The 24,080-nt window shown below is 40.4% G+C and overlaps 1 protein-coding gene across 6 annotated transcripts in view; it reads right to left on the bottom strand.

Annotated features, from left to right (window-relative positions):
• The window catches only part of Klhl32 (kelch like family member 32), a 219,375-nt gene that overhangs the window by 117,880 nt on the left and 77,415 nt on the right, over positions 1–24,080 (bottom strand). For all 6 annotated transcript variants that reach the window (XR_013107284.1, XM_076924066.1, XM_076924068.1 and 3 more), the window contains one exon: positions 7,332–7,439. Coding sequence is in view for 5 of the 6 variants with exons in the window: in XM_076924066.1 (XP_076780181.1) it covers positions 7,332–7,439 (108 nt within the window). In the remaining variant the exon portion in view is untranslated. The remainder of the gene's footprint in view (positions 1–7,331; positions 7,440–24,080) is intronic.

Genomic DNA, 24,080 nt, shown 5'->3' with positions numbered 1-24,080 from the left:
GCTGCCAATGGGATTTTTGTTGTTTCCCAATGTCAAGTAAAGTGGTAGAGCTTGGTTTTTTTTTTTTTTTTGCTGTTCAGAAATAATAAAAAATAAGTTAAAGGCCTGATCTCATGCATGCATATGTGTGTGCCTGTGTGTGCATGTGCCCAATGTCTGCCTGTTCCTCATGGAGAGGAGCTGATTCGGAGGAAATGGCATTGCACAGGAGAGCTGTAGAAGGAGTTTCTGTTTCATAACCATCATCTTCCCTACTAAATCCATGTGTGTGTTCTCGTCAGAATGTCCTCACCACCTTGTCCTTTACACTTCAAGAACAGTAAAGCCACTCCTTCAATGCATTAATCTCTGGAATATCTTCAGATGAGGAAGAGGAACTACTTTTGGAGGTTCTTCTTCCTTCCTCCCTTCTCTATACCTCTTCTACCCTTTAAACCCCCTAACACAGATAGGAGAGAATAAAAGGATAGAAAGGAGTCTATGTTACCATTAGACTGCTTCCTGCTGATTAGGGCTATCTACTTCCTTGGGGCAAATTTGGTCTTACAGTCAGGACAGCTTATTTCTCCTCCTCCCTTTCCTCTTCCTCCCTTTCTTCTTTGCTCATAACTACTTAAAAAGCAGCAACCAACAACAGTCAACCAACAACCAACAAAGTCCTCATGCTTTTTGGTGCCCTAGGATTTACACACCTTTTTGGTGCCCTAGGATTCACACGATCACAGAAACTATCTGCAGTTGCCAAAATCATACCCCTGCACAAGGAAAATCAAAGTCAGTTGCTGGGACAATCTGAAGCAGCACCATATCTCACACCTGGGATTAAAATGAAAACATATTCTTTAATATTTCTGTGTTTTTTTTCAAGAAGCCAAATTTCTCACTACAGTACACTTCAGGGATTAGAGAGATGCCAACCCAGTAGCAGAACTTATATGCTGATTTTTATTAAATATTTTTTCTAATTTTCCATAATTATTTTAACATTATCTTTTTAGATTAATTTATGTTTTATAATAATGTTTTATTTTTGAGAATTTTGTATAACATATTTTACTAGATTCCCTCCCTTTCCTCAACTTCTCCCAGACCCTCTATCCACCTACCTTTATGTTCTTTCTCTCTCTTAAAAAGGAAGGAAGGAAGGAAGGAAGAAAGGGAGGGAGGGAGGGACGGAGGGAGGGAGGGAGGGAGGGAGGGAAAGAAAGAAAGAGACAGAGAAAGGAAAGAAAAGAAAAAGAAGAAAGGAAAGGAAAGTTGTGTAGCCAATTACTCCCAACCATGGAGCCTACCCTGGTGTGTAATTGATATATCCAGTGTCACTTCATTGAAGAATACTGACTCTCCTCCCTGCAGCTATGAGTTTTCATTATCTTTGTTGGCAGTGGTGGGGCTTCATCTTTACTTCCCAACGCCATGATGGGATTTTGTGTAGGCTCAGATTATATAGACACTGTGCACGCTTTCACACATTTGTCGGCCCACGTGTGATTTTGTGCTTCTGCCCTCTTGACGGGAAGGTTGTAATATTTAGTCACTCCTGGCCAGGAACACTGGTTCTTTCCTGTCTGCACCTGAGCACTGAGCCGATTTTGGGCCCCAACTCTTATTCCAGTAGTAACATCCACCCTACACAGTTCTGATACAACCAAGATAATAGGAAAGACAGGCTCCAGTCAGAGACAGGGCAGGTAGCACTAAGGAGATCCAGATGGGGAAAGTCAAGCGCAAGAACATAAGCATCAGCAACCCAAGGTACTTGGCATCATTAGAACCTAGTTCTACCACACTAGAAAGTCCTGAATTCCCCATATCACCAGGAAAGCAAAATTCAGATTTAAAATTACTTCTAATGATGATGATAGAGGACTTTAAGAAGGACATAAATAACACTCTCAAAGAGTTTGAGGAGAACACAGGTAAACAGGTAGAAGCCCTTAAAGAAGAAACACAAAAATCCCTTAAAGAATTACAAGAGAACACAGCCAAACAGGTGAAGGAATTGAACAAAACCATTCAGGACATAAAAATGGAAGTAGAAACAATCAAGAAATCACAAATGGAGACTACCCTGGAGATAGAAAACCTAGGAAAGAAATCAGGAGTCGTAGACGGAAGCATCACTAACAGAATACAAGAGATAGAATAGAGAATCTCAGGTGCAGAAGATATCATAGAAAATATTGACACAACTATCAAAGAAAACGCAAAATGCAAAAAGTTCTTAACACAAAACTTCCAGGAAATCCAGGACACAATGAGAAGACCAAACCTAAGGATAATAGGAATAGATGAAAGTGAAGATTCCCAACTTAAAGGGTCAATAAATATCTTCAACAAAATTATAGAAGAAAACTTCCCTAATCTAAAAAACAAGATGCCCACAAACATAGACTAGAACGCCAAATAGACTAGACCAGAAAAGAAATACCTCCCGTTATATAATAATCAAAAAAAAAAAAAAAAAAAAAAAAAAAAAAAACAAGTGCACAAAACAAAGAAAGAATATTAAATGCAGTAAGGGAAAAAGGCCAAGTAACATATAAAGGCAGACACATCAGAACTACACCAGACTCCTCCAGACACTATAAAAGCTAGAAGATGCTGGACAGATGTCATACAGACCCTAAGAGAACACAAATGCCAGCCCAGGCTGCTATACCCAGCAAAACTCTCAATTACCATAGATGAAGAAACCAAGATACTCCACGACAAAACCAAATTTACACAATATCTTTCCACAAACCCAGCATTACAAAGGATAATAGCAGGAAAGCTCCAATACAAGGAGGGAAATTATACCCTAGAGACAGCAAGAAAGTAATCCTCTTCCAACAAATCCAAAAGAAGGTAGCCACACAAAGATAATTTTACCTCTAGTAACAAAAATAACAGGAAGTAACAATCACTGTTCCTTAATATCTCTTAACATCAATGGACTCAATTTTCCAATTAAAAGACATAGGCTAATGGACTGGATATGTAAATAGGACCCAGCATTTTGCTGCATACAGGAAACCCACCTCAGTGACAAAGACAGACTCTACCTTAGAGTAAAAGGCTGGAAAACAATTTTTTCAAGCAAATGGTCATAAGAAAAAAGCTGGAGTGGCCATTCTAAAATCTCCAGCCTGAGAACACAAAGAGAGGGACTCATGGCTCCACCTGTATAGGTAGTTGAGGGTGGCCTTGCCTGGCATCAGTGGAAGTGGACGGTCTTGGTGCCTGAAAGTTTGGATTCCCTAGTGTTGGGGAATTTCAAGAACAGGGAGGCAGGAATGGAAGGGAGCCCACCCTCATAGTAATTGGAGGAGGGGGAATGGGGTAAGGTGTTAGCCATCGTGGAAGTGGACAGCCTTGGTGCCTAAAAGTTTGAATTCCCTAGTGTTGGGGTATTTGAGAGCAGGGAAGCGGGAATGGGAGGATGGTGGGAGCACACCCTCATAGAAATGCCCAGAATTATATGGATTAGACATGTCAGAGGCAGGCCACCAGAAGACTAGATTCCAGAATTCAAACAAAAAATTATCTTGATACTAAAATTTGTTTTAAAAATTGTATATTGCAGAATACACAGCCTTGGTCTATCTACTCATCAAGCAAGCTGAGCAGACCTGCTCGAACCTCTGATATCCTGGAATTCCAGCTGGATGCTGTGAAGACACAGCATCAGAGGCTTATCAATTTACTCTTCTCCCCACCCCTCTTCTAATATCTCAATGCCCATAATCAGCTTGAAGAAGTTAATGAAGAGTCAGTGCCCCTACTCCCTGGGCTTGGGGATGGAGGTGGTTAATATTGGGCTGTCTTTCTAGGGAAAAGTAATGGTTCTGTTGGAGCAGGAAGGATTAGCTAGGATTTACTGCATAGCCACAACCTATTGGTAGAAATATGTATAATTGTTATTAAGATGAAGTTATAATTTCTTAAATGGTACAAAATTTACTTTGATTTCAAATTTAAGGTTTTCATTGGTACGATCTTCTTATTGATATAAAAGTGAGATGAATATTGTTACTCCCATAGGCATTGTGCCTGTATAACACATTTAGGAATACAAGGCTTAGACCCAGTCCTTCTTTAACTTTTTTAACTGATTTGAGATGGTTAGCCTCTGATTTAAGGGCCTATACCAAATTCATGGCTGTGAGTTTATTGTTAGGGTGTTTTCTATATTTTATTTAGAAATAGCTGAGAGGAGTTAAAAGACAACAGTCCAGATTACCTTATATCGATAGTTGACTTTCAAAACATCAGAAGTCCACAGAATTGACGTTACAAACATTTCTGTATTAATATTCATTTTGATTAGAGACCTGTCTGCTTCTGACAGCTCCCTGTCTTGGATTCTAAAAAGAAATTGAGCATCTTTGGAGTTACTCCAGTTGTGGTGAGACAGCCACTAGGCAATAATTATCTCTTTCCATCTACAGACAAATTACTGTCCAGAAAAGGACACACTTGCAGAATAGTCGATTGATTATATCTGCCAAGACAGAGTAATCAGCTCTTAATAATTCTGCATCACTAGGTCTGTCAGGTGATCCTGGGCCAGAAGGCTGAAGATCAGATGCTCCAATGTTTTGTAGTATAGGGACCATCCAGGTGTTCAGCGGTCTCTATAAATTGGCTAAGCTTCAGAAGCTATGCTTTATGCTTCCCATAATTTCAGTTAACTCAGTCATTCTGGATTTCTGACGGGGGTTGAAAACTTATAGTCTCATAGCCAATCCTGGCTATTTACTTTGAGAGAAAAGATTTGAGAGGATGGTTTTCAGATGACATTCATTCTAAAGCCAAGAAAAAAGCCAGGTTCAGAATTAAGTCTTTTAGTTAGGAGAGATGACAGAGGTGCTGGTTAGTCAACAAAATGATGGACTGGGTATTAGGTCATCTTGCACCTTACTGAGACAAATTAGTATAGTTATGCTCTAACTTTATTTTGAGAGAAAAGTTTTATTTTAACAGGAAGGGTGGGTGATATGTAGGAGGAGCTAAGGTGGGAGGAGTAAAGAGAGGAGAAGTAAGGAGAGGGGGAGGAGGAGCGGAGGAGCTAGGTGATTGGGGGGGGGGGGGCATGGAAGTGGATGTTTGTGTGTCTCTTCCAGTCAAAAATAGTTAATATATCTAGGTTGGGCATTGGGTTGCACTTCTGATTCATATTGAGCATTGACAAACTTATAAAACCTTTGGTTAACATTAAAAAATTGTATAAAGGCAAAAACGAGATGGGGGCATGGTATAGGGGTTTTTTTTAGGGAGGGGAGATGGGGAAAGGGGATGGCATCTGAAATGTAAATAAAATATACAATAAAAAATAAATTAAAAAAAAAACCATCTCTTTAAAACTCCCAAGTGTCTCAGTTATGGGCTTTTGTAAACTAAAAAATCACTTACACACTAGCTTCCAAAAGAGAAAAACCAGAGCGCAGTAACAATTAGATCAAAGCAAAATGGAACACAAGGAGTGAACCCCAGTGACCAAGATCCTGAACACACTCAGTATCTTCTGAGCTCCGAAGAGCTTGAATAGCTACCCTACTCTGGCTCTGGACCCACAGCACACACAAGAGGCAGGCTCCACTTCATACCTGCCATTGTCCTTGCTGGTCATCTCACAGTACTGCCATCTTAAATATGCAGGAGTATTAACTGTAACTGAGATGGTGCCCTCATCTAGTCAGCTGCACCTGAAGAATCAGTCTCTGAAGAGACCAGAATCATTAAAGTAAAACCTTTGCTTTGTAAGGACAATAGAAGATGGTCTGCTGGGGCTGAAGAATCAATCCACTGTGATTAAGAAGAGACCAGCATCTTTGAAGTGTAGTTGTTTTGGAAAATGTTTCCTCATAGAAGCTGTGTTTTAGAGGCAGCTGTATCTCATGCTGAATAACTTGCTATTCTAAGAGTCACTCAGGTGTACTGGCTTTTAAGGCATAAAGCAATTATGGAAAGCTGTTGGGACATGTCACTGTGTGACAGGATTGGAGTCCCTAAAGAGAGTCCCGGGGAGGCTATTGGTGAAAAGTGCAGCCCAGTTGCAGCAGGAGACCCCAGAATACTGGAGACACCAATACAGTGGAGCACCATCCAGGAACAGCAGCAGCCACTGAACAAGCTATGTATGCTGTGGAAATCCCTTCGGAGGAACCCAGAAAACTGAGAATCCCAGAAGTTTGACACTGAGATTTATACTGCTGGACTTTTGTTTTGCTTTATTCAGATTGTGACTGTGCCCTGGTTCTTCCCTCTTGGAGTAATAAAGTATTTCTTTTACAAAATGCCATCATTGAGAGTCTTGGAACTATTGAGAAGATTTTGGAGATTTAGTAATTGGATTTTAAAAAGACTTTGCTTTTAAAAGAGACTGGATATCTTAAAGATATTGAATTTTTAAAGTGTTTGAATATATGAATACTGTAGGGCCTTTAAGTTTGTAATGTTTTATACTGTGATATTTATCAATATGAGATCTTAGGACTAAACTAAAAGTGAAAGGTTATAGTTAAATAGTGCATCTCAAGTTCACAAGAGACCAATTATGCTCACTAATTTAATGCCGGCTTAACACAGGTACTGTCATCTAAGAGGAGAAAACTATAATTAAATAACTTTATAAGATCAGGCTGTAGACAAGCGGTGTATAGGGCATTTTTCTTAATTAGTGATTGATGGAGGAGGGCCTCAGCCCATTGTGGGTGGAGCCACTACTCAGCAGGCCCAGACTTGGCTGAATAAGCCATGGCAATGTGCCAGTAAGCAGCATTCTTCCATGGCCTTTGCATCAGCTCCCGCCCTCAGGTTCCAACCCTACTTGACTTCTCTGCCTGACTGCCTCCTATGAAAACTTTTCCTCCTCAATCTGCTTTTAGTCATGGTGTTTCATCACACCAATAATAACCCTAACTAAAAGTTTCGATTTTGTTCTTTGTGGCTATGGGTCTTGTTTGTTCTACCACTGCGCTATAGCTCTTGCCCTGTTTGACTCTTAATTTTTAGACAATAAAGCCATAATTGGGTCACTGAGCTTAAGTGATAAGTAGAATTCAACTGGCTGCAATTCTTTCCTTATGACAGTACTTTGGATCATGAGAAACCAATCTTCACAACCACATAGTTTGGATTAAAATGCTTTGTTTCTGGATAACACTAAAAATCAAATGACTTTCCTCATCTGTCCGTTATGTCAGTTATAAAATTAAGCAGATGTGTTTTTAAATTATTAAAATGAGCATAATGTACAGCAACTAAACCATATCCACTGAAGGTAAGTATGTTTGGTTGAGCACAGTTAATAAGCAAAGCTGCTTGTATCACCTTTGGCACCGTACCTGTCCTGTGTATGCAAACTCCAGAGCCTGCTTTAAGCCCAGGCTGGTCACACCACGTAAATTTACTTCATCGGCTCCACTTTCCACCATACAAAGACTGAACATTGCCTGAAATGACAAAGTAAAAAAAGAAAAGCCTGAATTATGGGATCTAAAAAGCAAGAGAGAAAGACAAGGTCCTAGAGAAACTAGGAAAAAAATAGAGCTTTTCTGTTGAAATGAAATTTTAGTTTTTGAAACACTTCCACAAAGTTTGCACAAGCCTCTGCACCCATCTGATAGCTAAGCAGTAATAGTAAACACACACACAAATATACACAAACACACATACATACACAAACATACACACACACACACACACACACACAAACACACCATGTATCTCTCAGCACACTCATCCAGCCAACAGTGTTCCGGTTCACCGAATTCATTTCTCTATCTGGGATGAAAATATCACACGAGGTGGAGCTATACTGAACATTCTGCCCAACAGATATGAAGAGTCAAGTCTCTTCTGATGTCTTTGTCTTTATAATCTTGCTTCTCTTCTTACACTGAATAATCTTTGCCTTGTTCTGTTTTAGTTGCCAACAGCCAAGCTCTGTTTGACACCTTAAATGCAAAATACAAAAAATGAACCACACGTTGTACATGATCAATTCTATTCCATTGATCTTCTTGCCTGTCTCTGTCCCAATACCATGCAGGTTTTATCACTATTGCTTTGTAGTACAGCTTTAGGTCAGGGATGGCAGACCACATGAAGCTCATGAAAGAAGACCAAAGTGTGGGTGCTTCAGTGGGTTACTTCTTAGAAGGAGTAACAAAATATTCATGGAAGCATATATGGCCACAACGTGTGGGACAGAAACTGAAGGAGGGGCCATCCACAGACTGTTTCACCTAGGTATCCATCCTATGTGCAGTCACCAAATGCAGACGCTGATGTGGATGCCACGAAGTGCATGCTGACAGGAGCCTGATACAGCTGTCTCCTTAGAGGTCTGCCAGAGCCTGAAGTATACCGAGGTAGATGCTCACAGCTAACCATTGAACTGATCAAGTGGTTCCCAAGGGAGAAGTTGGATAGAAGTCTGAAAGAGCTGAAGGGGTTTGTGGCTCAATAGGGAGAGCAACAATACCAACCAACCAGAGCTCCCAGGGTCTAAACCACCAGCCTCGGGGCACATAGGGAGGAACCCATGGCTCCAGCTGTATATGTAGGGGAGGATGGCCTTGTTGGGTGGGGGGGGGGGGTGAAAGGTGAGAGAGGAAATCCATGATTCTGTGAAGGCTGGATGCCCCAGTGTGGGAAAATTTGAGGGCAAGGAGGTGGGGGTGGATGGATGGGTGGGGGCACATCATCATAGAAGCAGGAGAAGAGGGATGGGAGAGGGGGTTTCTGGTAGACATACCTATTAAGATTCCAGAAGAAGTTTCCTACCATGCAACACATAGCCACCACTCTTTCCTAAGAACCAGAGGGAAAACAGAAACGAAGGAACAGAATGAAACATCCAACAAACACAAGACCAGATATCAGCACCTAGGATCACAGCTTTCCCATACCCAGATGCCTAGACTCAAGCATAAAAACATGATCCAGGACAGTCAGGAAAAAATGTATTTACTAGAGCCTAGCAGCGTCTATCACAGCAGGCCTGCTGAAGCACTGCAAAACATTGAGTACTGCAACATAGCTGAAGCACAAGGCAAAGACCATGAGGTATCCATTATGAAAATAACAGAGCTCCTTGAAGAGAAAATGAACATATCTCTTAAAGAAACCAATCAAAACATGAACAGTAGAGGAAACCAATAAAACCACTCAAGAACTGAAAGTGGAAATAAAATCAATAAAGAAAATCCAAACTGATGGACATCTGAAAATGAAAGATTTAGGAACTTAAACAAGAAACTCAGAGGCAAGCTTGCTTCATCAGCAGAACACAGGAATTGGAACAGAGAATATCAGGGAATTGAAAACATGATTTAAGACATGAACTTCTCAATCAAGGAAAACATTAAACCCTAGCTCAAATATTAAAAGAAAATGTTAAATTCTTAGCTCAAAACATCCAGAACGTTTGGGACTCTGTGAAAGACCAAATCTAAGACAAGGAAGGAAAAGAAACCCAGGTCAAAGGCATACAAAATATTTTCAGCAAAATCATAAAAGAAAAATTTCCTAACCTAAAGCAGGAGATTCCTATCAAGGTCAAGAGACACACAAAACACCAACAGAAAAAAAAGTCCCCTCAGCACATAAGCACTAAATTACAGAACAATGAAACAGTACTAAAATCTATAAGGGAAAAAGACCAAGTAATAAAGGCAGACTGAAGAGTCACACCTGGATTCTCTACTGAGAAGATAAAAGCCAGAAAGGCATAGAGGCAGAGTCTAAAAAACCAGAAATACTCACACAGAGTGCTACACTAGCAAAATTTTCAGTCACCATGGATGAAAAGAAAAAGATGTTCCATGATAAAACTAAATTTAATCAATGTCTACCTATAAATCCAGTCCTACAGATGGCTCTAGAAGGAAAACTCCAACATAAAGTGTTTGACCACACCCAAGAAAACACAAGAAATAAATTAATCCCAGAGAGCAAGATCCAAATCTCCTTCTCTCTCTCTCCCTCCTCTCTCTCTCTCTCTCTCTCTCTCTCTCTCTCTCTCTCTCTCTCCTCTCTCTCACTCTCTCTCTCTCTCTCTCTCTCTCTCTCTCTCTCTCTCTCTCTCTCTCTCTCACACACACACACACACACACACCAACATTTAGGAATGACCAAACAGGAATCAACAACAAACATTCATTGATAACTCTCACTATCAGCGATCTCAATTTCCTAAGAAAATGACACAAACAAAATATATGTGAAAACAGGATTCATCTTTTGCATCCAGAACCTCAAGAACAGATATCACCTCAGGGTAAAATAATGGAAAAATATTCCAAGCTAATACACTTAAGAGCAAGTTGGTGTATCTATATTAATATCGGACAATATAGACTTTAAGGCAAAACTAACAAGAAGAGAGAAGAAAGAACACTACATAGTCATCAATGGAAAAATGCACCAAAATGACATTTCAGTTCTTAATATCTATGTTCCAAGCATAAGGACACCCAATTTTATTAAAAAAAAAAAAAAAAAAAAAACCTACTATGACAGCTTAAATCACATACTGACCTTCACTCATGGATTCTGAGAGACTTCAATAACCCACTCTCACCAATAGATAATCATCAGACAAAAGTAAATCAAGAAATGCTTAAACTAGCTGATGTTACAGGCCAAATGAAACTATCAGATATTTACAGATCATTTCCTCCAACACAAGAGAATATCTCTTCTTCTCTTCTTCTTAGGAACTTCATGGAACTTTCTCCAAAACTGACCACATATTGGGACACAAAGCAAGTCTCAAAATAAACTAGAAACCTGAAATAACACCATGCATTCCTTCTGAGCATCAATATCAAACCTCAATATCAACAATTACAGAATCAACAAAAAGTTTACAAATTCATGGAAACAGAACAACACACATAGGTCAAGAAAGAAATTAAAGTCTTTCTAGAACTGAAAAAAAATGAATATGCAACATACTAAAACTTACGGAAAGGTGGTTCTAAAAGGAAAGTTAATAGTACTAAGTGCCTACATTTAAAAAAAGAAGAAGAAATAGAGATTTTATACTAACGATAGCATGCTTGAAAGCTCTAGAACAAAAAGAAGAAATTACACTCAAAAGGAGTAGATGGCAAGAAACAAAAAAAAATTCAGGGCTAAAATCCATGAAATTAGAACAAACAAACAAAACAAAACAAAACAATCAATGAAACAAACAATTGGTTCTTTGAGAAAAACAGAAAGATTAACAAACCCTTATCACAATTAACTAAAATGCAATCCTGAGTAGTAAAAGACCTGTGGGAGATATGACAAACTCTATTTCAAGAGGTAACACCAAACTATCATAATAAAAAGAGCATGGTATTGGCTTTAAACCAGACATGTTGATCACAGGATTCAAACTGAAGACCTAGACATAAATCCACACACCTAAGGACACCAGATTTTCAACAATTGATGCTGGCCAAAATGGATGGCTATATGTAGAAGAATGCAAATACATCTATAATTATCACCCTGCCCAAAACTCAACTCCACATGGATCAATGACCAACATATAAAACAAGACACACTGAATATGATAGAAGAGAAAGTTGGGAATAGCCTTCAAATCATCTGCGAGAAAAGACGTTATAAACAGAAAACTGTTAGCACCAACACTAATACTGACAACTAATAACTGGGACCTCATGAAACTGAAAAGCTCTGTAAAGCAAAGGATACCATCACTCAAACAAAGTGGCAGCCTACAGAATAGAAAAAGATTTTTACCAACTTCACATCTTGTAGAGGACTAATATCAAAAACATAAATAAACTTAAGAAGCTAGACATCAGGAAACAATCCAATTTAATAATGGGGCACAGAACTCTCAGTAGAAGAAACTGAAATGGCTGAGAAACAAAGAAATGTTCAACACCCTTAGCCATCAAGGAAATGCAAATAAAAGCTCCTGTGAGATTTTTTTTTAAAAAATATTGGATATTTTATTTACATTTTAGATGTAATCCCCTTTCCCCATTTCTCCCCCATCCCATGCCCGCTCCTCCTACTTCTATGAGGATATGCCCCCTCCCACCCTCTCACTTCCACCTCCCCACCCACAATTTCCCCCACACACTGGGGCATCCAGCCTTCACTGGACCAAGGACTTCTTCACCCACCTATGCCTGACAATGTCATCCTCCCCTACATATATAGCTTGGGCCATGGGTCCCTCCCTATGTGCCCTCAGGCTGGTGGTTTAGACCCTGGGGAGCTCTGGTTGATTGGTATTGTTGCTCTCCCCTTTGGGGCCACAAACCCTTTCAGCTCCTTCAGTCTTCTCTCTCACTCCTCCACTGGGAACCCCAAGATCAGCTCAATGGATAGCTGTGAGCATGCTTCTCTGTATATTTCAGGCTCTGGCAGACCTCTAAGGAGACAGCTATATCAGGCTCCTGTCAGCATTCACTTCCTAGCACCCACATCACATTCACATTTGGTGACTGCACATGGAATAGATACCCAGGTGGAGCAGTCTCTGGATGGCCCCTCCTCCAGTTTCTGTCTCATACTTTGTCTCCATATTTGCACCCATGAGTATTTTGTATTTTGAGTATTCTTAGAAGGGTTAACACACTCACACTTTGGTCTTCCTTGTTCATGAGCTTCATGTGATCTGTGAGAGATATGAATAGGAAAGGAAGAAGTCAAAATTTCACTATTTACAGATGATATGATAGTATACTTAAGTGACCCTAAAACTTAAACCAGAGAACTCCTAAACCTGATAAACAAATTCAGCAAAGTGGCTAGATATAAAATCAACTCAAACAAATCAGTAGCCTTCCTCTACTCAAAGGATAAACAGGACGAGAAAGAAATTAGGGAAATGACACCCTTCACAATAGTCACAAATAATATAAGGTACCTTGGAGTGAACCTAACCAAGCAAGTGAAAGATCTGTATGACAAGAACTTCGAGACTCTGAAGAAAGAAATTGAAGAAGATCTCAGAAGATGGAAAGATCTCCCATGCTCCTGGATTGGCAAGATTAATTTAGTAAAAATGGCCATCTTGCCAAAAGCAATCTAAAGATTCAATGCAATCCCCATCAAAATTCCAAATCAATTCTTCATAGAGATAGAAAGAACAATTTGCAAATTCGTTTGGAATAACAAAAAACCCAGGATAGCAAGAACTATTCTCAATAAAAGAACTTCTTGGGGAATCACCATCCCTGATCTCAAAATGTACTACAGAGCAATAGTGATAAATAAAACTGCATGGTATTGGTACAGAGACAGGCAGGAAGATCAATGGAATAGAATTGAAGATCCAGAAATGAACCCACACACCTATGGTCACTTGATCTTTGTCAAAGGAGCTAAAACCATCCAGTGGAAAAAGGACAGCATTTTCAGCAAATGGTGCTGGTTCAACTGGAGGTCAACATGTAGAAAGATGCAGATCAATCCATTCTTATATCCTTGTACAAAGCTCATGTTTAAGTGGATAAGTGACCTTCACATAAAACCAGATACACTGAAACTAATAGACAAGAAGATGGGCAAGATCCTCGAATACCTAGGCACAGGGGAAAATTCCCTGAACAGAACATCAATGGCTTATGCTCTAAGATCAAGAATTGACAAATCAAACCCCATAAAGTTGCAAAGCTTCTGTAAGGCAAAGGCCATTGTCAATAAGACAAAACAGCAACCAACACATTGGGAAAAGATCTTTACCAATCCTAGATCCGATAGAAGGCTAATATCCAATATATACAAAGAACTCAAGAAATTAAACTCCAGACAATCAAATAACCTGATTTAAAAATGGGGCACAGAGCTAAACAAAGAATTCTCAACTGAAGAATCTCGAATGGCCGAGAAGCACCTTAAGAAATGTTCCACATCCTTAGTCATCAGGGAAATGCAAATCAAAACAACCCAGAGATTCCACCTCACACCAGTCAGAATGGCTAAGATCAAAATTCAGGTGATAGTAGATGCTGGTGAGGATGTAGAGAAAGAGAAACACTCCTCCATTGTTGGTGGGATTGCAAGCTGGTACAACCACTCTGGAAATCAGTCTGGTGATTCCTCAGAAAATTGGACATAGCATTACCTATGGATCCAGCTATACCACTCCTGGGCATATACCCAGAAGATGCTCCAACATATAACAAAGACATATGGTCCACTATGTTCATAGCAGCCTCATTTATAGTAGCCAGAAGCTGGAAAGAACCCAGATGTCCTTCAACAGAGGAATGGATTTTTTTTTAAAAAGTGGTATATTTACACAATGGAATATTACTCAGCTATTAAAAATAATGAATTTGAGAAATTCTTAGGTAAATGGATGGAACTAGAAAATATCATCCTGAGTGAGTTAACCCAATCACAAAAGAACACACATAGTATTTACTCACTGATAAGTGGATATTTGCACAAATGCTTGGAATAGCCAAGACTCAACTCACAGACCACATAAAGCTCATGAAGAAGGAAGATCAAGTGTGGATGCCTTGGTCATACAAGGAGTATCAAAAATACTCAAGGGAGCAAATACGGAGACAAAGTGTGGGACAAAAACTGAAGGATGGGCCGTGTGGAGATCATTCCACCTGGGTATCCATCCCATGTACAGTCACCAAAGGTAGACACTAATGTGGATGGCAGAAAGTGCATGATGACAAGAGACTGATATAGCTGTCTCCTTAGAGGTCTGCCAGAGTCTGACCCATTCAGAGGCAGATGCTCACAGCTAACCACTGATCTGATCAAGGGTTTCCCAATGGAGAAGTTAGAGAGAAGACTGAAGGAGCCGAAAGAGTTTGTGGCCCCATGAGGAGAACAACAATACCAACCAACCAGAGCTCCCCAGGGTCTAAACCATCAGCCTGGGAGCACATAGGGAGGGACCCATGACTCCATCTGTACATGAAGGGGAGGATGGCCTTGTTGGGCATAGGTGGGAGAGGAGATCCTCAGTCCCTTGAAGGCTGAACACCTAGTGGGGGGGTGGAATTTGAGGATGGGGAGCTGGGAGTGGGGGGATAGATGGGGTCACATCCTCATAGAAGCATGAGGAGGGGGGATGGAATAGGAGGTTCCTGGGTGGTTGGGGGAATGGGGGTAAGGAGATAAAATCTGAAATGTAAATATAATATCCAATAAAAAAAAAAAGGTGTGCCAAAAAAGGTATAGTAAAGAAACTGAATTCAGTAGGAGCTTCATAAAATATGTACATATAAAGGTGATATAAAAGAAATCACCAAATGATGGGAAGAGAGAGCCCCAAGTGCACCTCTTTTGTCACCAAATGAAGCTTCTGGGAACTGGTTACACCTAATTGAGTTGTTGGTCAAAGGGGTGCCATGGGAACCCCAATACAACCCAGCCTGTTGCCAGGACTGTAAGTTGGTCTCCACAACATAATGACAAGGCCCCCACTACTGAGGACAACACCTATACAACTCATAGGACATGAAGAATATCAGCTGCTGCCTACACAGTGCTTTTACCCCGCTGTTCTGTGGCATGGTAAATATCAACCCAGTCACAAAATCGTTGACCCACAATGATGTGCTGCCTGTAAGATATGCTAGACCAATGGTAGCACAAAGTTTGTGGGAGTGACCAACCAGTGTCTGATTTGACTTACAGCTCATTTCCAGGGATAGAACCCATACCAGATACTGCTTGGGTGACCAAGAACCTGATACTAGATATCCTAGTGACCTAGGGTAAAACTAAATAGTACTAGTCTAAAAAAAATGTAGCAATAAAGAAAATTGGAAACAGATCTACCTGAAGACCAGCAATACCACTCTTGGGAATATACCCAAAAGATGCCCCACCATGCCACAGGGGCACTTGTTCCACTATGTTCATAGTGGCCTTATTTGTGATAGCCAGAAGCTGGAAACAACCCATATGTCCCACAACAGAAGAATGGACACAGGAATTGTGGTTGATTTATACAATGGAATACTACTCAGCTATTAAGAACGAGGACATCTGAGTTTTGCAGGCAAATGGATAGAACTAAAAAATGTCATCCTGTGTGAGGTAACTCAGATCCACTGGCTAAGTGAATATTAGCAAGCAAGGAAGGAAGGAAGGAAGCAAGCAAGCAAGCAAGCAAGCAGGCAAGAAAAGTACAGAATACCCAAGATACAGTCCAAAGAACTAAAAAAGGTTGACCAGCTGAAAGGCCCAAGTGAGGATGCCTCAGTCCCACTTGGGAAGGAGAAGAAAGCAATCACAAGTGAGGAGGGAAGGAGGGAGGGAGGAACCTGGGAAGGAAAGTGGACAGGGAAGGGCATGGGGGGTGAGAAGGAAACCTGATCTGGTATTGGGTGAGGGAAAAGGATTTAAGCCCTGAGGACCAGCAAAAAGAATGGATACAGGCAACCTCAGGAGGTAGGAAGCTGGGGGGACCCTCTAGAATGCACCAGAGATCTGGGAGGTGAGAGACTCTCAGGACTCAAAGGGAGGGACCTTAGATGAAATGCCCTACAGTAGGGAGAGAAAACTTAAAGAGCCCACCTCCAGCAAGAAGGCAGGGCAGCAAGTGAGGGAGGGGGTTGCCATCCCACAGTCAAAACTCTGACCTATATTTGTTCTTATCTGAAAAAACTTCAGGGATCAAAATGGAGAGAAGCCTGAGGAAAAGAAGGTCCAGCAACAGGCCCATAATAGGGCCTAGCTCAAGGGGAGGTCCCAAGGCCTGACACTATTACTAAGGCTATGGAGTGCTCACAAAAAGAGACCTATCATGACTGCCCTCCAGAAGACCCAACAAGCAGTTGAAAGAGTCAGATACAGATATTTACACCCAACCAATGGACAGAAGCTGCTGACCCCTGTGGTTGAATTAGGGGAAAGCTGGAAGAAGCTGAGGAGGAGAGCATCCCTGTAGGAGGACCAGCAGTCTCAATTAACCTGGACCCCTGAGATTTCTCAGACACTGGACCACCAACCAGGCAGCATACACCAGCTGATATGAAGCCCCTAACACATATACAACAGAGGATTGTAGGGTCTGGGTTCAGTCAGAGAAGATGCACCTAACCCTCAAGAGACTGGAGGCCTCTTTGGAGTTTAGAGGTCCAGTTGGGTGGTGGTGGGGGGGGGGTGAGTGGAGGGAATGTCTTTGTGGAGACAAGGGGTGGGGAGGAGGTATGGGATGTGGAACAGTAGGAGGGTGGAACAGAAGGGAGGAATAAAATCTGGAGTATAAATAAATAAATAACAAAAAATGTAGCAATAAAATAATTCCTAATCACATTCTGCTAAAGTCATAGATAAGTGCTTTGTTCAGCCATCATCAAAAAAGGTTCCTCTTGCAACAGATGGGAACAAATACGTAGACCCACAGTTAGATAATATACAGAGAGTTAGAGACCTTGGACCACCCAGCCCTTAACAGGATGTTTCTCTCAAATCCCACCCATAAGGGCTCAGAGAACTCACTGAAGAGGAGACCAAAGAGCCAGAAGAGGTGGAAGATATCAAAAAAATAAGTCCTTCTAAAGCAACATGATCCCAGCTCATACAAACTCTCACAGACTAATACAGCATGCAGAAACCCTACACAGGCCTGCTTATTCATACATTACGGCTTCCAGTTCAATGTTTTTACAGGATTCCAGAGTGAGCAAATCAGTAGGTCTCTGTTCCTCCTGCCTTCTTTTGGACTCTTCCTCCTGTTTGTTTTGTCTAATTTGAATGTGTTAGATTTTGTGTTATCTTATTTTATCTTATTTTATTATATCTTAGTTTTTATTATCCATTAGAAGCCCGCTCCTTTTCTAATGAGAGACAAAAAGTGAGTAGATTTAAATCAGAATGGAGGTGAGGAGGAACTGAGAGGAGCCGAGAGTAGGCAACGGTAACCGGAATATATTATATAAGGAAAATCTATTTTTTAATAAAAGCAAAAAAAATTTTTAAAAAGAAAAATAAGACCATATTGCAGAGTACTAAAGAATTCAGTACCCAGTACCCTAATCAGGTGGTTCACAACCATCTGTAACTTCAGTCAACAAATTAGACACCCTCTTGTAGCCTCCACAAACACCTGCATTCATGTATACTCTCTCTCTCACACACACACACACACACACACACACACACACAAACATACACAAACAATAATAAAGATTGTATTCAATTTAATGAACTTGATGACTAAAAGCTAGTAATGCATATAAAGTACTCAGAATACAGCTTTAAGTAGGACAAGTTCTTAAAGTTTATATTTTTGTAATAAGAAAGAAACAAACTTAAGTTTCTTCTCCATATTTCCTAGAGCAAATAATACAACAGGAGAATACCAAAAACCCAGGGTTGCTATAGACAAAAGCAACTAACAGAGCTACCTTTAGAGTTGATGGATTTGCTTATGTATTTAGAAGATATCCTGACATTACTAGGGTTATCATGTAGTGATAAATCATCATGACCAGGTTGGGGAGGAAAGTGGTTATTCAGCTTACACTTCCACATCAAAGGAAGTCAGGGCAGGAACTCAACAGGGCAGAAACTTAGAGTCAGTAGCTGATGAAGAGGTTATTGTGGGATGCTGGTTACTGGCTTAGTCAGCATGCGATTGTATAGAAACCAGGACCACCAGTCCAGGGATGGCACCACACTCAGGTAAATGAATGAACAAGCTGTGATGTTTCTCAGAACATCCACACTAATGATCTACTGTTATAGCGTCAAAAGCAAGAAGAACTGGTTCTAAGAAAAATATTTCACACGTTAGATATGGACATATAAAACTTGTATTGGTTAGAAAGAACATCTAACATAAGCTACACACTTCAAGCAAGTTCAAAGCTAGACATTTAGAGACAAAACACACGCACACAAAACATATGGCCACAACATTCTGCCAATGCCCGGAAGCCAGTTCTTACAAGGAGTATGAAAACACAGCTCAGCCTCTTGTTTGGTTCACACTGTCTTGTGTCTGGGGGAGCCGTGGCCAGGCTGATATTTACAGACTTCACAGCTTACTCTTAGCTGGTAGCGTGCATCTACAGCCACAAATCTTTCTAATTGAAAACCCATTCTGTGGGAATGCGGTCAAATTGCAGTGCCTACCACAGAGGGGACTGTGGATTTATGATGCGTTATTCTCTCTTTACTCACAAGGAAATGACACAAATTGAGTTCTAAAAATCACAGTCCATGAATTAAGCTGACTTGGATCACGCGGGTTGTCAGTCACGAGATGAACTGCAACCACACCGACGACAGTACATAAGGCCTCAAGACTGACAAAAAGTGACACCTTCACTGATTAGTAAGACAGCAAGTGACAGATGTGCTGACACACTACATTTAAAGATGCTGAAATATGGTGGCTTTTTACCAGGTAATCTGCAGCTTTGCTGTTAGATTGCATGTGGACAAGACATAACTTATTAGCAATCTGAATAATCTCATGGACAAAATAACTAAAGTGTGGGGAGACACATTTATATCTCATCTTTTATGACAGAAAGTGAAATGAAAGTAAACAGTAGGTTTCAGGAAGCCACTTATAAAAAGCCACTTTTGATAATAACTACAGCAGATCTAGTCTGGGTCTCTGCATCTTCAATATACCCTGTCCCATATAATTAGTTCACAATCGTTACCACAGTCGTGAGATGCTGCTGAGATCTGAACTAACTTCTGAATCAACAAAGATTATATGTTTTGCTCGATTAAATATTGATATAGTAGTTTATGGTTTTATAGTTTAATAGTCATAGTTTACTGTGCATTGATTATAGCTCACACACAGAATGTGTAGCAAGCTTCAGTTAATGAGAATATTCACTTCATTGAAACCGAGTCTTCACCCTCTACAGGGAAGAAGAGGTCCCTGACACAGCTGCTTTGGACCATTTACTTCTTTTATCTCACAACTGTTGTAACCCAAACCATTTGGGGAGAGTCACCACCTGAAAGAGTAGAGGGATTCAGTGGGAAACTCTTTTTTTTTTTTTTTTTTTTTTTTTTTTTTTTTTTTTTTTTGTCTGCAATACAGTTAGAACTATTTTATGTTTTCTCCAAACATTAGAGTAATGTTCTCAGGTAGCAGGACACCAAAGGAAAACCAAAACAGTAAAATTACAAGGCCAGAGATATCCTTTGTAGGCTGTCATGGAAATACCAATTTCCTCTTACCTCAACTACACAGAATAAAGAAAAATCATATGGAGACCATTATGAAAATCACAGCCAAAAAAAAAAAAATGCAGAAAACAAGTGACCATGTGGTGACAAGTCCCGACTGTCACACTGTCAGGGGCAGAGCCAGAGGAACAGAAAGTCTGCTGTGAGACTGTGTCTCAGACTATCAGAGACCTTCTAGACCTGTCTTCAGATGGCAGCCAATCCTGCTAGATTCTGAAAGTGAGTTTCTTTAAATGATGGCAAGAGAGTGGCGGGCTCCCATTCTCAACTGATAGGGACTAGAAGGGGACAGAAACAGGAAAGAAAGCATGAAAGAAAGTGACCCAGCACAACATCATCCTTTAGAATGCCAGAACTCTATTGATCAGGCTGGCCTCAAACTCACAGAGATCTGCCTTCATCTGTCTCCAAAGTGCTGGAATTGAAGGCATGCACCACCATTGCCCAGCTTACATTGGTTTTCTTTTATTGACATTTTATTGGATATTTTACTTATATTTAAGATGTAATCCCCTTTCTCTATCCCCCCACCACACCCAGGAACTCCCTATCGCATCCCCCCTCCTTCTGCTTCTCTGAGGATATGCCCCCACCCACCTTCCCACTCCCACCTCCCCACCCATGATTTCCCCCATACTAGAGTGACCAGCCTTCACTGCACCAAGGACTTCCTCACCCACCTATCCCTGACAATGTCATCCTCCCCTATGTATACAGCTGCATTTTCTTAACACCTTCAAATATGTTGCTTGCTTGCTTACTTAAAGGACTAGCTGTGCTTTGAAGCTTTGTTCTGGAACAAAGGTGTTTTTTAAATTAGTGTTGAGAGTCAGCCTGCAACACAAGCACCATTATGGCTCTTCCTGTACACTGTACGGTTCTTTCCCTCCAGAAGTGGTTCTTCTGGAGTAGACAATAAGACCAAAAAAAAAAATGCATACCAAGCTGTTTGTGGCTAACATTAACATAAATGTAAAAGCCAAAACCTACTGCCAACTACAGAGATGGATAAACCTCTGAAGAAAAGTGTTTATCCATGAGAGCTGTCTTGCTCTCTAGAGGATGATGTCACTGGGTCACCTTTTTCATGCCTTGGCCTTTCTTGCTTTTGTCACCTCATCTTTAGAACACTTCCCTGTGCAGAGACCTTCTAGCCTGTCTCTAGACAGCAGCTGATCCTGCTTTTCAAAGCTTTCTGTGGGCACCTGGATTTCCTGCATGTAGACAGGTATCCTAAGGCAAAATTAGGGTTTGTATGAGCAAACACAATGGAAGAGTCTGTACTGAAGAATATAAAACAGGAATCATGGGAATCCTATAGCAGAAAAGAGACTTTGAGGTGCTCTGAGTGTGTTTAGGAATCATAGCTAAACCAAATTCTTTCCAACAAGTGTACTTCTTACATTCTCTGGAGGGTTACCTGTTTGGTATTTGTTTCTCGTTGAGAAGCCTTCACTCTGCAACCTGGATTTAAACTCCAGATCCTCCTGTTCCAGCCTCTAATTGCATCAACTAGTATCTAAAATCTAAGGGATGGAGAGATGGCTCAGCAGTTAAGAGCATTGGTTGCTCTTCCAGAAGACCCAGATTCAGTTCCAGCATCTACATAGTGGCTCCCCACCATCTGTAACTCCAATCCCAGGGGCTGGTCTCAATGAATACTGCATGTAAATGGTACACAGACATATATGAAGGTAAAATACCCATTTAGATCAAATAAATAATGAAGTTAATGTTTTTCAAACATAGTAGACAGCTGGGCTGTTATTCAGATGTCATCTCTGAACTACTGGCATTGTCTTCACCAAAGAACCTAATAAATGTGAAGAATCTTGGGAACCATCCCACACTCACTGAATGGAAAGTTATGTTTTAATGACAACTCCAGACAAACCTCAGACATATGAATGTTTGAGAAGTGCAGGTACTATCGATCCCCTACGCTTTCATCACTAGCATGTCTGAATAGTTGAAGTTTTGAGATTCCCAATGACCTTGCTGGAGAAGAGTTAGTGAAACTCTTATATAAAGGTATCAAATCATAATTGTTATCTTGATAGCTTTCACCCCACTCTCCTACACTACCAGTAAACTTCTCAGTCATTTCCACTTATTATTCTACTGTTACAGACCAATACAAAGTGACACATGACACCTGTAATCCTAACACTAGAGAGAGTGAAGCAGGCCAGACTGGGCTGAGAGACTAGCTAAGTCTTATATATATAGTATTTGCCTAAGATGAGTAAGGCTTTGGGTCCCATTACCAACATCACAAAAATAAACAAATCCCATGGGAGAAAAAGGTGACTAAAAAATTTAACCTAAAATGTTTATAGTCCTCTTCTTTTCTTTTTCATTAAATTCAACCACTGTGATGGTTAGTCTTGGTTTTCACCTTGACTACATCTGGAATTAACTAAAACACAAGTAGCCGGGTATGCTTGTGACAGACTTTTTTAATAAAACATGTGAACTGGGAAGACTTTAAATCTGATCTTTTGCAGTAGGAAGATTCATGTTCAATCTGGGCCATACACACCTTCTCCTGGTAGCCTATGTAAAAGACATGGAATATTGCTCTCTTTGCCTGCTTGTTCTTGCATTCACTAGCAAGTCCAATCCTTCACTGGCATTAGAGCCTACGTCTTTAGGATTCTGACCTATACTGAAGACATATAGCCTCATAGACTGAACTACTGGATTCTTGAATCTCTTGTTAGTAGACAGCCATTATTGAACTACCTGGACCACAGCCTGTAGCCATTTTAATAAATCACACACACACACACACACACACACACACACACACACACACACACACACACACACACACAGTTCTGTTCCTCTAGAGAACCCTAACTGATACAGGTATTGGTACCAAATGCAGTTCTAGAGTAACAGAAGTATAAAGATGAACTTTTAAAAATATAGAATTTTTACAAAATAAAATAGGCTTTCTAATTTGATAATATGTAGTTACTGAAGCCTTTCCTAATACTTGGAGAACATAGAAAGCCCATGGTGTGAAGTATTTTACAAACTTAAAGGGAAAAATGTATTTGGTTTTCCTGATTTACCTGTTCTGAGTGGCAATGGATCTGGTGATTCTGTATATAAAAGTTTTGACAGTTGGTGAAAAGATAGGAAAATGAGGATGCTAGCTAGTTGCTCCTAGCATCTCTGAATAAAGTGAGAAAGAAAAAGGAATGGATTCTGCCATAAAGTCAACCAATTTGGGCTGGAGAGATGGCTCAGTGGTTAAGAGCACTGACTGCTCTTCCAGAGGTCCTGAGTTCAATTCCCAGCAACTACATGGTGGCTCACAACCATCTCTGGTAAGATCTGATGCTCTCTTCTGGTGTGTCTGAAGTCAGCTACAGTGTACTCACATACATAAAATAAATAAATAATTAAAAAAATCAACCAACTTCTAGCATCTCAGAATATGGTTAGGATAGCAATGAACTCAGTGATAAAGCTGGGTGACTCCAGATGCACATAAGTCTAAAGGTTTCTAAGTGTGCCCTGAAAAAGAATCTTATCTCCATCAGCCAAGGGCATCAATCGGATAAGTGAGGGTGTTATGATAATGAATGGGATCTTATGAACCCTCAGATCCACAAGGGTCTATTTCACCTAAGAAAGTAGTCTTGACATCCCTAGCAGAAGATAAATTAACCCTCAACCCCTGAGAAACTGACTTTTCCTCCTTTGACTGAGGAAATTAATCCTTCAGTGTCTACTATCTGCAGTAACTTTCTCTGAAGGAGATGTCAGGTAAGACAACACTGATGTCCTTCAGCGGCCATCAATTGTTGCCTCAAGACTATAACCAGACTCAAGGCAAGGCAGGCTTCTAGAAGGGAGGGCAAAAGTGTAGTTCAGGAAGAGGTATGCTACACTACTAAAAA

Source organism: Arvicanthis niloticus, chromosome 25 (genome assembly GCF_011762505.2).
Source record: "Arvicanthis niloticus isolate mArvNil1 chromosome 25, mArvNil1.pat.X, whole genome shotgun sequence".
Lineage (NCBI taxonomy): Eukaryota > Metazoa > Chordata > Mammalia > Rodentia > Muridae > Arvicanthis > Arvicanthis niloticus.
This window is presented reverse-complemented; position numbering and strand designations above follow the sequence as displayed.